Source organism: Archocentrus centrarchus, chromosome 11 (assembly GCF_007364275.1).
Source record: "Archocentrus centrarchus isolate MPI-CPG fArcCen1 chromosome 11, fArcCen1, whole genome shotgun sequence".
Lineage (NCBI taxonomy): Eukaryota > Metazoa > Chordata > Actinopteri > Cichliformes > Cichlidae > Archocentrus > Archocentrus centrarchus.
Genome location: NC_044356.1, coordinates 14,987,769 through 15,003,012, shown reverse-complemented (window position 1 = coordinate 15,003,012; position 15,244 = coordinate 14,987,769). Strand labels below are relative to the sequence as shown.

Below are 15,244 nucleotides of genomic sequence, written 5' to 3'. Positions count from 1 at the left end.
GAATTTCTATGTATGCAGACAGCAACAGAGTTGTGATTTTTGGTGATTTCTCATATTAATTGCCATATTATTACAAACAGATTGCATGCAATTGCCAACTTGACTCCATTCAATCGCAAACTGATAGCAGACTCCATCTTATTACTGTTTTGTTGTCTTGATGACTTGAAGTCACTTGAAGATAACTGACTGCAGGTTCAATAAGGAGAGTTAATTTGGAAAAATGTAACATGATTTATTGAGATACAGAATTCATTTAAGCTATTTGGTGATTAGACTCTGATGACCCATCATAGCAGAACAGAATCCCAGCGGTGATAGGAATTAGGACAGAACCCACTAGAGGCTAGATACTGGTGGTGGTGAAGATGAAGATGGAGGCTTGGATGGGGCTCTGAGTGACCAGGATGAGGAGGAGATAGTTGCACAAATGAGAGTCTGAAAGGCAGAATGACAGCAGATCATTGAGATTTAAAGCACACAGAATGAAGGCTGATTGACTCAGAGATGGTGGACAAGGAAATGTTTGGATCAGACTAATGATGTCAGCATTGAGTTTGACAGCGTGGGAAAGAGAAATTGATGTGAGAAATAGACTCGAACACCCAGGAAAGCAGGCAGATTATAGAACTTCCTTATTGAACATACGATAAACTTCACTAGTTGTAGACCTGGTCCCCATCTTTGAAGCAACCATTTCAAAGGCAGCAAGACTGCAAGTTCAATCCACATGGTGGCAATAATCTTTGTTGTGTTGTGGTCTCCAACCACTGTTTTCCTAGTATGAGTGTAGCATAACAGAGCAGCTAGAACTGAGCATTGTTTCCAACAGCACAGAATGAAAGCCCACATCAGGATTTAACCTTCCAAAGTCTGGGAAATTCTACCACCATCTTCTTTTGGAAAGCCACTTACCTCTTCTCACAAACACAGACAAAAAACACAATCTCAAGCTCATGTTTGGCCCTTAGTCAAATATTGTTTTGGGAAAACAACCTGATCAGTCTACAAAATTAAATGAAGACAAAGTATGCCTGGGAATGACTGCAGTCTTCTGTGTTTTACTGTTTTCATCTGTTTTCTTTTATACTCACATGTACGTGCATGTACTGTACATGCTTAATTCAGTCGAAGGTTCTCCTTAATAAATTTGTGTCCATGGTGGCAGCAATTCATTAATATTCACTGTACATTTTCTCTGATGTTAAGTGCTTACAGGCTGCACAACACAAAGCATTTTCTTTACTTTTTGGTTATGGTAATTGTATTGTGAGTTTTTACAAAGAGTCTTTTGTAATGAACTTCCAAGGTTTTCTGTTGTTATTTAAATTGTTTCAGACTGCACAATTGCCATAAACTAGCAGAGCAACAAACAGTAGTTCATCCATTACTGTATATGTTAGAATGTTTGCTACATCAATAAAATAACATGCTGTTAAACTTGATTATTGTCAAAATCCTTCTAAGGTTCAAAATGTTTTTTATGTCCACAAGTCCTGAGGCAAACTGCAAATCCTCTTTTTTTCTTCTTCTTCTTTTTAAAACAACAACATGCGCAAGCAATATGTACACATGCACACATTGTGTCTCCTTGTTGACAAGGTTAAAGACATTGCCCTGACATCATCGTGATCAGGAGTGGGACCCAGTTTGAACTGTAAAAAAAAAAAAAATCACACACATACACAAACAGCAGAGATTTTGACCTCTGCAGAGACGCCACAGGGCCAAACAAGTAAGAGGGCTCTGTAGACGATAATCAGTTACAGTTTTTAATACTACAGGCAAATCAAATTAATTAATGTTTTATAAAAACTAATTAAGTGTTTACTTGGTAATGAAAGCACAGGGGCCAAAGACAACATTTATTAAACTTTTATTATTATTTTTTTTTATGTTTGCAAACATGTTCTCACTGGATCCAAGTTATTTCTTTACATGACTGATGATTTGTCAATTTGCTAATGATTAATTCATGTTGCATAGCTTGCTGCACTGAGCTCACCATGTCATATCATCTTAAAGATCATTCTGATGGGCACTAGGGTCTTGTATACAGCTGCATGAGTATGCTCTTTAAAGTGTCTTTGCAATTCTTTTACACATAAAGCTCAGTGTACTCATGCTGAGCAACAGTATTCAGCCCCTGGAAAGGATACAAAAGCTTTGCTGATATCCTTTTATCTCATCATTGGCTCAGTGACTACAGAAAGTAGTGTTACAAACTTAGGACATAGTCTTTGAAAGAGATAGGGATTTACCTAAGGAGTATATCAAAGAGAAACTACGAAGTTTCATTGTGGGAAGTGTAGACTCAACACCCATTTTATTAGGTACACCTTACTAGTACTGAGTTGGACCACTTTTGCCTTTAGAACTGCCTTACATTTTAATGGAACAGGTTCAACAAGGTGCTGGAAACATTCCTTACAGATTTTGGTCCTTATTGGCATAATAGCATCACACAGATGCTGCAGATTTGTTAGATGCACATCCATGATGTGAATATCCCATTCCCAAAGGGGCTCTTCTGGATTCATGACTGCAGAGGCCAACTCATGTTCAAGAAACCAGTCTGAGATTGTGTTGTGACATGGCTTATTTTTCTGCTGGAAGCAGCCATTAGAATATGGGTCATAAAGGGATGGACATGGTCAGCAACAATACTCAGATAGGCTGTGGCATTTAAACAATCCTCAGGTGGTAGTAAGGGTCCCAAAGTGTGCCAAGAAAATATCCCCACACCATTACACCACTACCAGCCTAAGCCACCGTACAAGGTTTGAGGGATCCATGCGTTCATGTTGTTTACACCAAATTCTGACCCTACAATCCAAATGTCACAGCAGAAATGGAGTCTCATCAGACCAGGCAACATTTTTGCAATCTCCCATTGCCCAATTTTGGTAAAACCGTGTGAATTATAGCTAAAGTTTCCAGATTTTAGCTGACAAGGCTGGCACCAGGTGTGGTTTCCTTCTACAGTTGTAGCCCATCTGCTTAAATGTTTTATGTTTAAAGATGCTCTTCTGCAATCTGATCTGATGCAATTTGGCCATTCTCCTCTGACTTTTGGCATCAACAACAATTTTTGCCCAGAGAGCTGTAGTTCACTGGATCCTTTCTCTTTTTTGGACCATTCTCTGTAAGTGCTAGAAACTGCCATGTAGGAAAATCACAGTAGATCAGATCAGTCCATCTGACACCAACAACAAAGTTAGTTAAATTACCTTTCTTCCCCATTCTGATGCTCAGTTTGAACTTAAGTAGGTTGTCTTGACCATGTATGCATGCCTAAATGCATTGGCTGATATTTATTTTAATGAGCATTTGAACAAATGTACCTAATGAAGTGACCCGTATAAGTGCTAGTGTTCTTTAAGCTTGATTCAGCCTCGTGGCATAATGCCTAAAGGCTATCATGATTACTTAACAGTTATATGTGTGTTTTTGTAAAGTGTTCAACGCAGCAAAAAAGAAACTCAACATTATTTTTTTTAAAGTAGTTTTTTTTTATTTAGGAAGTGAAACAAAATGCCCAGTGTTGTCTTTGTGCTTTACATTGTTTCAAACCGGCCATTTGAGGTTCCAAAAAAACCTCAGAGGAAGAACTCAAAACAAAACAGGAAGCTCCAAAAAAATTCATCATTCTCCCCATCAACATCATCATTGCCATCATCATCGTCATCATCATAATCATCATCATCACTCTTTACAGATCTGTAGAAATCAGACTTCAAAGTCACATCAGTGCTTATTTACAAGGCCTCTTGCCGCAAAATAGTTACGTTTTTATTTGTTCTAAAAAAGGTGTGGTGTAGATGCGTTCACAAATATATTAAGAAAAATGACAGCGTATACTGAAGGTGTCATTTTTAACAGTATTTGTTGGTGTAGGACAACACAGCCTGTGTTACGTCAGCATCTTTGTTGTTTTGTCATTTTTACCTTTGAATCATAGCAGTAGAAAAATGAGAAAGAGGTTATTTCTACATACAAGGCATCGTCTACCTGAATCTAAAATCTTTCATTGTGCTACTATCTTTGAAAGAAAAAGTTGTAGGATATAATTCATACGAGGAAGTGCTTTTATATAAGAATAGGTAAACTAGCTTGTGGCTATAGTAGGCTACAGTAGTTCATAGTAGAATCTAAGTGTTCGGCGATGCACTCTGGTGCTGAAATATTGACCAAATGTGTCCTCTTCCTTCTCAACAAAAATTGTAATTATTAGACACATTCAACTCACAACAGCCAGCGATGATGAAAAGAAAAATAACCTGAAACCAGAGAGGGCCTTTGAGTCTTCAAATGGAGTTTTTGTTTTCATGTCTCATGTAAAGCCCTCGAGCCAAACTGATCTTCTGATTGGATTTTTTTTTAAAAACTGAGAAGAGAGCACAATAATTGTGAGCAACTCTGGCTGTGTTCAAGGACTGGTGAGGATCAAAGACAAGCCTGTTCAGCACCACAACTGTTGTGTTTCACATATTAAACAATTACAATATGCAAACAAAGCTAGAAAAATGGCCACACTGTTCAGGGTTTGTGTTTTCGTCCATGTTTCAGCACCAGAGGTCTACAGCAGTACCTTCTACTCTCTACAATATTTTAGAATAACAATACGAGGCAGGCAGTGCATAAACCATGTACAAAAAGACCCATCCCGTCCCGACCCAGAGCCCTCTATCTAAAGGAGTAGAACCACCTCTCTGAATCCCTGGAAGCCCCAGCAGCTGCTAATACTTGTACAGATACAACTGCTTATAAGATTATAATGATACTAATATAAAATTGTAACTAGGAGGCAACAGTTTTCAAGCACATTACATACCAAAGCAGCTGTGTTTAGAAAACAGACTCCCTGCTCACTTTAATTTGATCTTTCTGACTGACGATCACAGCGGCGTCACAGTCCTTGTAAATTTAGAGCTCTAAACCCAACCCGCCATTATTTAACACTAACTTGATTCGCTAACTCCCTGAAATTTCATTTCTCATAACTACATAGAATAGTGGTACTTGAAAAAATCAAGGTGTTACAAGCAGTTATGACTAACGTTCTTCAAAAATATCATGCATTATTGCTCTATCGGATATCAACGAAATATTGCCCAAGACAGAAATTTGCTCAATTTGCCTGTTATCTAAGAGGTTTGGCAAAATATCCAAAAAAGAGTCATAAAATTGGCATAGATTCCATTATTAGGCTATTGTTAATATTTTTCTTTTTTTGTTTTTTGTTTTTTGTTTTTTTGCATGCAGTAGTTTAAATAATTAAAGTGGCTGACAAAAGTAAAAAGATATTCATTAATTAGAAAGTGTCAAATGCTTTGGCATATTTGTAACAAAGGCAAAAAAACCTAACAAAGTAAAGTGCAAATCAATACAAATGAATATGTAAATAAATAGATAAATAAATAAAAAATAGACACAAAACATACAAAAACCTTGAAGATGAATGCTGTGCTTCTTAGTGGCAACTAAACTATTTTACAACACTGGTAAAAGGTTTGACCTTTTGAGGAAAATCAAGACATTTTAATGTCTCAATCCCCATTAAACACTGACAAATAAACAAAAATAATAAATAACATCAGATTTGAGTTATAGGAAAACTCTTAAGGAATACCCTGGTGGCTCAGTGGGAGTTTTTAGCCATCTGATCCTGAACTGGGACTCATACTGACTCATACTTTACGGTTAAGTAAGCACATATCCCAATATTACCTAGAAGTAAAGAAAACAGGTTTTATATCCATGGTTTTAAAAAATACGTAATTTCTCACCATGCAGGTGTACTACCTGTACTACCACATTATTACAGGTGTGTATTTTCTTCACAGTTCATTTCATGGTGATGTCAGTAGTCGTGTATACAGACAGTGTATAATGTAGGTGTCCAGTTGTATAAATAAAATTCGTTACAAGTACCTTGTTTACTTGCACAGAAGCAATGCTGTGTGCTTTCCTTGTTTTGATGCTTTATCTTTGTAAGCTCAGTCCAAGGTCGATCTCAGTAAAAGCAGGACACCACATGTATCCTTAGATTATGAAGGTTTGTTTTTAGAAAAGCATAAAATATGAAAGCTCACTGAATCTCGCTGGAAGAAAACTGATATGTGATTCATGCTTGGAGATTGGAGATGAGTTGTGCTTTAATGTCATTTCCTCGTGGATTGGGAAAAAAAGAAAACAGAATGATGAGGGTAGATATGGACATAAATAGATCTAGGTATCTTCAAAAATGATGAGATAGATGTGCTGTGCTTTATTTATCTTCACAGATATTTCAAAAAAGCCTCAACGGGATGTAACTTATCGATGCAGGTGACAGTCTAAATTAGGAATTGAAAACTTCTCACTCCACTTTCAGATGAGGGAAGATAACACAAAGGAGAGATTGGAGGGTTCTTGATAGAAACAGATGCCTTCAATCTATTTTTGTCATATACCTCATGATTCTTGCAGAGAAAAGTCTGCTTCATTGTAACACTCAGATGCTGCTTTTGGGGGGAAAGAAATTAAAGTAGGGAATGAGGCCAGTAAAATTGGATGTAAATAAATTAAAACAACCCCAGTCATTCTCCCAGGGAGCTCAGAGGGGAGAATGCCCCCTTGAAGCACGCTGATTCGTAGTGCTTGTTCAGGTAACTCTTGAGTGCAAACGTCTTGTTACACCGTTTGCACTTGTAGTGCTTGAAGGCTGAGTGTGTCTGCATGTGAGCACGCAGGTTTGACCGGTCAGCAAATGCTTTGCCACAGTGCGCACACCCAAACGGTTTCTCCCCCGTGTGTGAGCGCATGTGGCCCTGCAGCAGCCATGGCCGGCTGAACGCTTTGCCGCACACATCGCACTTGTGCTTGAGGTCGTGGGTCAGCAGGTGCATAGCCATGGCGGGCATGGAGACGTACACTTTCCCACATGTGGGGCACTTCTTGGCCATCTTGCTGTCTATGCTCCTGTGTGTCTGCTTGTGCCGGCTCAGGTTGGAGGACGTGGCATAGGTTTTACCGCACTCACTGCAGGTGTGCCTCTGGGTGGTTCCTCTCAGGGTTCCCGTGGTTTTCCTTCGTGATCGTCCGTCCATGATGAAGAACGCATCAACAGTGTATCCCTCACTCACCGCTGCATCGCCGTTGATGTATCCACCGGCTGATGATGAAACCTCAGACCGGGGGCTGTCAGGCTGGTCTGAATCACCATGTATATCACCGTGGATGCCTGAATATGTGTTGTTGATGCGGCCATAGATGACCGATGAGTGGCTCGGGGAGGGTACTTTAGAGATGACTGATGAGTCACTTCCAACGACATCATCGTAAGGATTTGGACTTAGATAATCACTCACATAACCTGAGGAGACAAAGGAAGAGGTAAGTCATCGTGGCAGGAGAACTGATTGGAAATTAGAAACTGACTGGTTTGGAAATCTTTACAGCTATGAGTGCTACAGAACTGAAATGGAGTTGAAAGGGGACATCTGAGTGGTGGCAAACCTGTCTACCCAAAACCTAAAGGGAGAGTTCACTACAAAATTAATGTTACACCTTTTTCTTCTGACCTTTAATGCTACTTATCCATCCAAATTGTTGTGTGAGTTTTCCAGTTTGAGACAAATCAGCTGTGAGACCGCTTGGTTCCTCTTGGATATAATAGAACCACAAGGTTATGTTTTGCTGAAAGCATCAATAAATAAATAAATCTCAAAAACTCAGCAGCAGTGCCTCTTTCAAACAAACATTGCTGTGGATTACATGTAGGAACTATTTTCTGCTGTTTGCATTACCCAACCAAAGGAAGCATGCAGCCAGCTGACATTACAGCTCAGCTGAGGGGTGTTGCCAGTAATGTGTACATCCTGTCATGCTGCATGAGCAAGAACCTCTCATCATGTGTAGATGCATGCATTTTTCAGCACAGTGACACAGCTGAGATCGGTAAAAAGAAAATAGTTCCTTTTTTTTTCTTTTCTTTTTTTTTTTTGCTGACTGGATCATGTTTTCTTGAACAAACCTTTTTTTAAAGGTGTGTTCAGCACCTTTATAAAAAGTGCAGAACACAAATACAGAAGTGATAAATGTAAAGCAAGAAGTTAGTCCAATTATCCACCCAACTCCTGCAATTAGTTATAAAATGAAATTCCAGACAACAAAAGTATGTGAGTGCTAAAAATACAAGATATGGATCTAAGATCTGTTATAACACATGTTACTAACATACTCCTGACCCTGGGGGCTCCGCAGAATTCAGTGCTACCAAGAATATTAGACTGCTTTCTTATAATTGTAAAAAGGCAGGCCTCAATCACATTCATTCACAGAAGTTCATTTATTATTAACATTTGTCTCCAGACAAAATTGCATTACTGATCATAGCCTGGCATCTCTGGTTTCTAAATATCAATTGTACCACAATAAGGATCATATCAACCACACGTGCATTGTGTTCTGCATTCCCATTAACACAAGTATCCATAAATGACCCAAAGAGTCACGAGTCAATCTGTAAGAAATACCTTCACATCATTTTTAGAGGTGATGCAAAGCAGAAGAGAAGGAAAGGGAAACAGTTGTGGTATTCATAGAGGTTGTAAAATGCTTTTCAGTCCTTACAAGCAAGGAAGAGACACTTTTCCCCTCAGTGGGAAATCTTTATTTTTCATAGGAGGGCTCAGTGAGCACACTTGCTCCTCATCAGCCGCACCTTTTCTGACAGGTCTGAAGCTGCACACAGTCACACCTCAGGGCTGTCAAAATCTCAACTGTTGTACAAAGAGCATCTCTATTACAGCAGGGGGGTCCAGTGCATTACTCAGTGGGCGCACTGACACTGACAGTCTCCCTTCTTGAGGGAAAACAGGAAGTACACTCCACCAAGACTCACAAATTCCAGAGCAACCTGCATATTTTTGCACAACCCCTGACAAATCTGATGAATTATTTGATGCCGTATTATGATGCCAGCTGCTTCATTATTTCTATTATTGGCACTCAACAGGCTAAACTCTAACAGACACAAGGAGAGACTGGTAGCTAATAACCCATGGCCACAACTCCTGTGGATTTATGCCGATCAATAGCTCTCCATTTCAATTAGCACTCTGTGAGCATTAAGACACAGACAGCAGAGGAGATACTATTGCTGGTAATATAATTTCATGATGCAGTTCTGAGAAAGGCTCAGATGTTGGTCGATAATCTGATGAGAACAACAGACAGAGGGTAGACGGGTAGAGAAAGGAAAGTCACAGTAAGGTGAGTGAGAAAGAAAGAAAGAAAGAAAGAAAGAAAGAAAGAAAGAAAGAAAGAAAGAAAGAAAGAAAGAAAGAAAGAAAGAAACAAAGAAAGAAAGAAAGAAAGAAAGAAACAAAGAAACAAAGAAAGAAACAAAGAAACAAAGAAAGAAACAAAGACGTAGCAGGGAGAAAGTAATGCTATGTTAAATGTGGTAATGGTGGTTGGGTGGTTTGGCAGTCCTGTGCACAGCGCTCATGCTAATTTAACATTTTCGAATTTAATTAAGACCGAGTAATAGAGAGAGAAAATAGAGGGGAGAGAGAGAGAGAGATGGGAAAAGAGGTGTGGAGTGGAGAGAAAGAAAATCATGAATCATAAATATTCAATCATTGCACTCTGGAAGGAAGCACTGTTTGTGTGTGTGCCCACATGAGTGTGTGACTTGTTTTATAGAGCATGAGTAAAGTTTTGAAACATGACCAAGTGCTCAGTTTGGAACCTTTTAACCAGGTATGTTGACTAAGAGCAGCTAGAGTCTTGGAGATGTTGTAGAGATTCATAATCACTCAAACTGACACTTTCCAGTGCAGCTACAGTCCTGGAGTAGTGGATACTCAGCAACTGGCCATGGTATTGCCTGGAAAGCTGCTGCAGTAAACCACCTACATCTTATTCCCTCCGTTCTCTAGCCTTCTTCTAACTCAGGGGTTCCCAAAGTGTGGCAAATGCCACACCAGTGGGCACAGAGCCACTGCAGGTGGGGAAATGAGGAATATATGAAGCTATGAAGTAAATTAAGGACCACTATACACTATAGTCAAAAGAAGATTGATTTCTCCATCTGTAGTAATTTATATTTGGCAGCATGGCTCTGTTCTGGGACCTCCCCGCCCTTCCATTTGCAAACGTGGGAATGTGGAGGTGGGGATAGCAGTAGCAAGACCGCAGCACAGAGTAACACAGGCATCAGTGTCAGCAGATGTGACTATCATTAAATTAGAGACCACATGAAAGGAGAAGGTGGGTTGCAAAGTGCCTTGCAGATGTGCCGCAAATGAGGATCCCAACCTTAACCCAGTATTCTGACTTTTCTGGAAAAATGTGTAAATTGTTTTGATGTGCGTCAGTTAGATTGATTATTTACGTTCTTCTTTCATTGCCAAAACTTGGAGGAACCTCTTAGTTGGGATCCTCACCACTGATGACTTAGACCTTAGATGGTTAAATAGTGACCTATGTGGGAAGGCCAGAGGTGTAGAAGGGCAGTGTTGAGTCATTAGTTAATGTGAGCTGTCACTGAGATCAGCTGATCTGCTGTGATTGACTTCATGGCCTGCTCCATTTTGCTGATGCTATCATGCTGACCTTCATTCCACTAAAATTCAATGTGGAGCTCTTTTAATTGTTAATGATTGCTTTAAAAAATTGTGGGGTTTGTAGCAAAAATTCTGCTTCTTGTAGGGGCCATGGCAGAAGAAGTGTGAGAACCACTGCTCTGATCAAAATTGACTTGATATGTGAACAAGTTCCAAAGTCTTACTGCACAAAATGCTGTCTAAGATTTATTGAAAAATGATGATATTGTCAGATTTTCTGACATAGCAAACTAATATGTGGTCATGACCTGCTGGATAAAGCCAATTTAGCATCTATGATGAAAAAGGTTCATCTTTCTGGGAACAAAAAGACGGTGTTCAGTAAATGTTCTCTCAGTGCGTCATATAACTAATTATTTCTTGGCTGCCATAGAGGGTAAATTGTCCTGTTGGTGATGTAGGAAATTAAATGATCTATGATTAATTAGCAGAAATCTTTGGTCCAAGAAAGGAAGGATAGAGAGACAGACAGACTGAAAAAAGTCTTTTGATGAGAGCAAAATAACCTTATCCATCTGCATTATCTTTGACTATTCAGTGTGTATCATGTCACCTCTCCTTTACCTGCACTAACAGCCAGACTGAGCTGTGCATATGTGACTGACAGACAGAAACAAAAACAAGCTCGCTGTCTGGTTTTAGGATACATTTTCCCACATAGAACCTTTTTGCACGATCCCTGCCAATTAAACATGACCATTCCCTTTCATCCCTTTTCATTTAAAGCACTATGACTGTGACTGTTTCTGTTGCTGCGCGTCTCAGCATCAGTGTACTGTCTCTGTTTGTTTTTTCGTCTCTCTGTCTCAGTATCTGTCTCGCTGTGTCAACTCCGTATTCATTTCAAAGTACTTTAGCAGCATTAGAGCTGATAGCTGTTCTAAATGCTTATTAAAGATTAAATACTCTGCCAAACTAGAGCCATCCCACTTTCATGTGTCTTTGAAATACTGAGAATTAGGAATGGAAAGGAAAAAATAGAGAGAGGCAGAAAGAGAGAAAGGCTGCAAGCTACAATTTAATTTTTGATCCAAACCAGCAGTAACTGACGCACACTTGTGTGCTTTGGACACTTGTAGGTCACCGACTGCTTCCTCTGTGTGTGTGTGTGTGTGTGTGTGTGTGTGTGTGTGTGTGTGTGTGTGTGTGTGTGTGTGTGTGTGTGTGTGTGTGTGTGTGTGTGTGTGTGTAATGCTGTGCACTCAGCTGTGCAAGCTGCCTGGGAAATGTGCCGAGTTGACAGAAACAGCAATGTGTGCGTGCATGCGTGCGTGCGTGCATGTGTGTGTGCGTTTGTCTGTGTCTGTGTGCGCGCAACAAGCTGCAGTTGCTTCAGTCAAACTGTTGTTATATTTATAACAAGGGATAGCTTCCCCAGTCTTTACATGCTTGCCACAACACTACTGCTGCCGCTGCATGTTTTTGGTTTCAGATCAGTCATCAGAACACCTGGGATCTCTTCATCTTACATTTGACCTTGGCACAATGTGAAAACCACCAGGCTGCACTAACTCCATTACATGCTTGTCCCTGTGCAGTGATGGTGAATTTCCCTTTTAGCTTTTTAAAGCTTTTTAAAGCTGTATTCATTCTTTATTGTCCACTAGAGGGCAGAATAAAGTGGACAGAGAGCCAATCCTGGTAAATTATTACCTTATAGCCAATGTTTTAGTACACAATTGGCAGCCTTTTTTCCCCCACCCAATTAAAAGATTGACATTCACTCCTCTCAGCACTGGTTTGCTCTCCATTAGCTCAGATTTTTAAAAATCTGCCACTGTCTTGTACTTTATATGCTGTACTTTTTCTGTCTGAGATATTGTTGTTCCTGTTTATTGGATGCAGAGCAATGACTCTCAAACATGAATCAAAACAAGCTAAAAGGTGCTAAAGGGGGCTAAATAGGGCAGAGATGCACAGTTGCGCAATCTTTCTTTATGGATTTGTGCCCAATTTACATTGCATATAGTAGTTTTTTCCATCATGTCTTTAATATGAAGGAAGTCTTGACACAGAAAAAAGTTGCTATCTCTGTTAAAGTGCATAAGGAATGTTTTCTGGAAGGTTTAACCCCCAACAGCATCAAGAAAAAACAAATCCAGGACTTCTGTATAGAAATGCTAGGCAAGTACCCCCTCCATTTTCCACTCATTTCCACTGAATATTTGACCCAAATATTGCCCTTCTCATTGACTCTATATTGTATTTTGCCTGTGTATCCCAGATTATACAGTGCATGGGAACCATTTGCAGCCAGTGTAGCTGGGCATGATTGCAGAAATCTTTTAAAGTGACTCACAGGTGCTGGAGAGAAAGCTGATTTGAATAATATAATTGGCAACAGAACAATGGTGAATCCCAATCTTTGTGTGCTGCTGACATAATGTATTAACATAATCATTTAGCATGGTTTTCTGCAATGATCCTATACTCCCTGGCTCCCTGTTGCTTCCGCGGCAGTCTTCGTATGCTCCTAGGGGAAAATTTATTTTTCTGTCTAACTTGTTAATGTCAGCAACTGTTCTGAGCTGAATGTGTGTTTTGATTGCTTTGTGTAAGAGTGAAGGGCAGGGGAAAAAGTGAAATGCTACAGGTACAGTCATGCAAACTAAACCTGAAATTCAACTAGAGAGTCTGTCCTCTTTTCTTGACTTTATCTAGATATGACTTCTTCCATTTGAGTATCAAACAATATAGATACTTAATCAATAATTCACCCTGATGAAGTGCCTATAAGAAGCCCCTGTGTTCTACCCTAACCTCTGACCCAGCGACAGAAAGATCCAATGTGTATCATATATTACCTATATATTTTTTATTACATGGTCTCTTTTATTGTCCCAAGCCTTGAGGGGTTCTAATCAGACTGAGTGTGTGGGTTTCCTCTCATTTATTTCTCCACATAAGACTGTTCCATTGAAGAAGAGCTTTTCACCCAATGTCATTTTAGTGCTTGAAAATGGTATATTTTTAGGGGGACTATGACCGACGTTTGACCCTGTAATTCCCTTCTCCTCCTCCTTCTGAAACAGTCATGACTAATGCTTTAAATCTGAGGATAAAAACATTCTCAGAGGGATGTATGGCAGGTACTTTATACGGGAGCCTATCTCTCTGTGTGTGTTTGTGCGTTTGTGTGTGTGTGTGTGTGTGTGTGTAGGTGTGTGACTAACCTTTGTCATGATGATGGAATCGCAGACTGAGCTCTTCTCTTCGGCTGTGACCATATGAGCTCTCCAGCTCGGCAGCCGAATAATCGTCCAGTTTGACTTTCTTCACTAAGAAAGACCGAGGCATGATTGCTCTTACACACTTATACGACAAACAAACGCTTTTCTATTCCGCTTCTGTCTAAACTCACAACCTATCAAGCACTGATCAGCTGATTTTTAACCATGTAATTTTAATTCAGCCGCTAAAACTACAGTTGCTCCCTCCCATCAAGCAGCTTGGAAAAGTGGAGACATGGCTTTTAAAGATCAAAGAAACCAAGCTCTCCTCGCGTGCTTCTGCATTTTTACCATACATAATAATCATTTATTATATTTTTTTTCTTGTGGTTTGTCAAATACAGGCTATCTCTGCAAGTAATTGTTGGATCTCATGGAGAAAACGGTGTGTTTTCATTCCGTTAACTTGCCACTGGAAGACCTGTGGAGTTCTAAAGGGTCGAAAATAAAAATATAAGTCAGTTCCTGTATGGCTGTTCCTTTAAAAACGTCCCTCGTGCCGTTCTTGTTAAATTCCGTTGCTTCTAAAAGAAAGATTATTGCCTCGTTCTAAACCGCTGGTCTTCAGCACGCGGAGAGCTCCCAGCAAACACTTCCTAACGTCCGGTCTCTGGGTTTCAGCACCGGACAGCTCCTCCCGGCGCCAGACTCTTCACCCTACCCGTGCCACAGCCAAGCCGCTACTGCTCATCCAGCTCCAGAGGGAAAGGAGAGAAACAGAAAGGCGAAACGACCAGTTTTAAGGTTTCTGTCTGCTCAAAAGTAGCAATCCCAATTCAGGTGAGTCGACAAAATGAGGGTTTTTGAAAAAACAAACAAACAAACATTTATGTGCACCGGTCCCTCTAAAAGAAGTGAGAAGGAGTAGGCAACGAGTTGCAATGCTTAGTTAAAAGTCGGGGATTTAATAAGACAACCAGTTTAGTCCAAGAAACCCCTCGAGACCTTCGCAGGACTTCACCCACTCGAATATCACAAACTCAGTCAAAACGTCATCACAGTTCGTTAAAAATATATATATATATTGCTCAAATTTGTTTTAAAAACTGCAGCTGGAAGACCAGAACAGCTCATCTCCAGTCGCTAACTCTTCGTTTCACTCTCTTCCCTTCTCTCCTCCTCTCTCTCTCTCTCTCTCTCTCTGTCTCTCTCTCCCTCTTCTTTCCTCTCCTCGCGCGTGCGGAGCTGCGGCTCTCTGTGGCGCACGGGATCAGCTGTTGCGGCTTTATAGGGCGCGAGAAGGGGGGTGGGATGGGGTGGGTGATCTTAATTTTATTCATCAGAAGGGAAAAAAAGAGCATCTTGCCATGTGGGACCAACAGCAGCGGTGCTCTGATGGCCGGGGAGGGTTTTAATTCGATGGTTTCTAGTGCTTGCCCACTCTGGCACTCTGATTAT

General features: G+C 40.1%; 1 protein-coding gene across 1 annotated transcript; it reads right to left on the bottom strand.

The window, feature by feature from the left end:
• Positions 1 to 3,508: 3,508 nt before the first annotated feature.
• On the bottom strand, positions 3,509 to 15,030 carry LOC115788566 (transcriptional repressor scratch 1-like). The gene is made up of 2 exons (XM_030741637.1): positions 13,790 to 15,030; positions 3,509 to 7,357 (listed from the first exon to the last, which is right to left on the bottom strand). Exons 1-2 carry the CDS (start codon positions 13,911 to 13,913, stop codon positions 6,582 to 6,584), a joined length of 900 nt encoding a protein of 299 aa, XP_030597497.1. The 5' UTR covers positions 13,914 to 15,030; the 3' UTR covers positions 3,509 to 6,581.
• Positions 15,031 to 15,244: the final 214 nt, after the last annotated feature.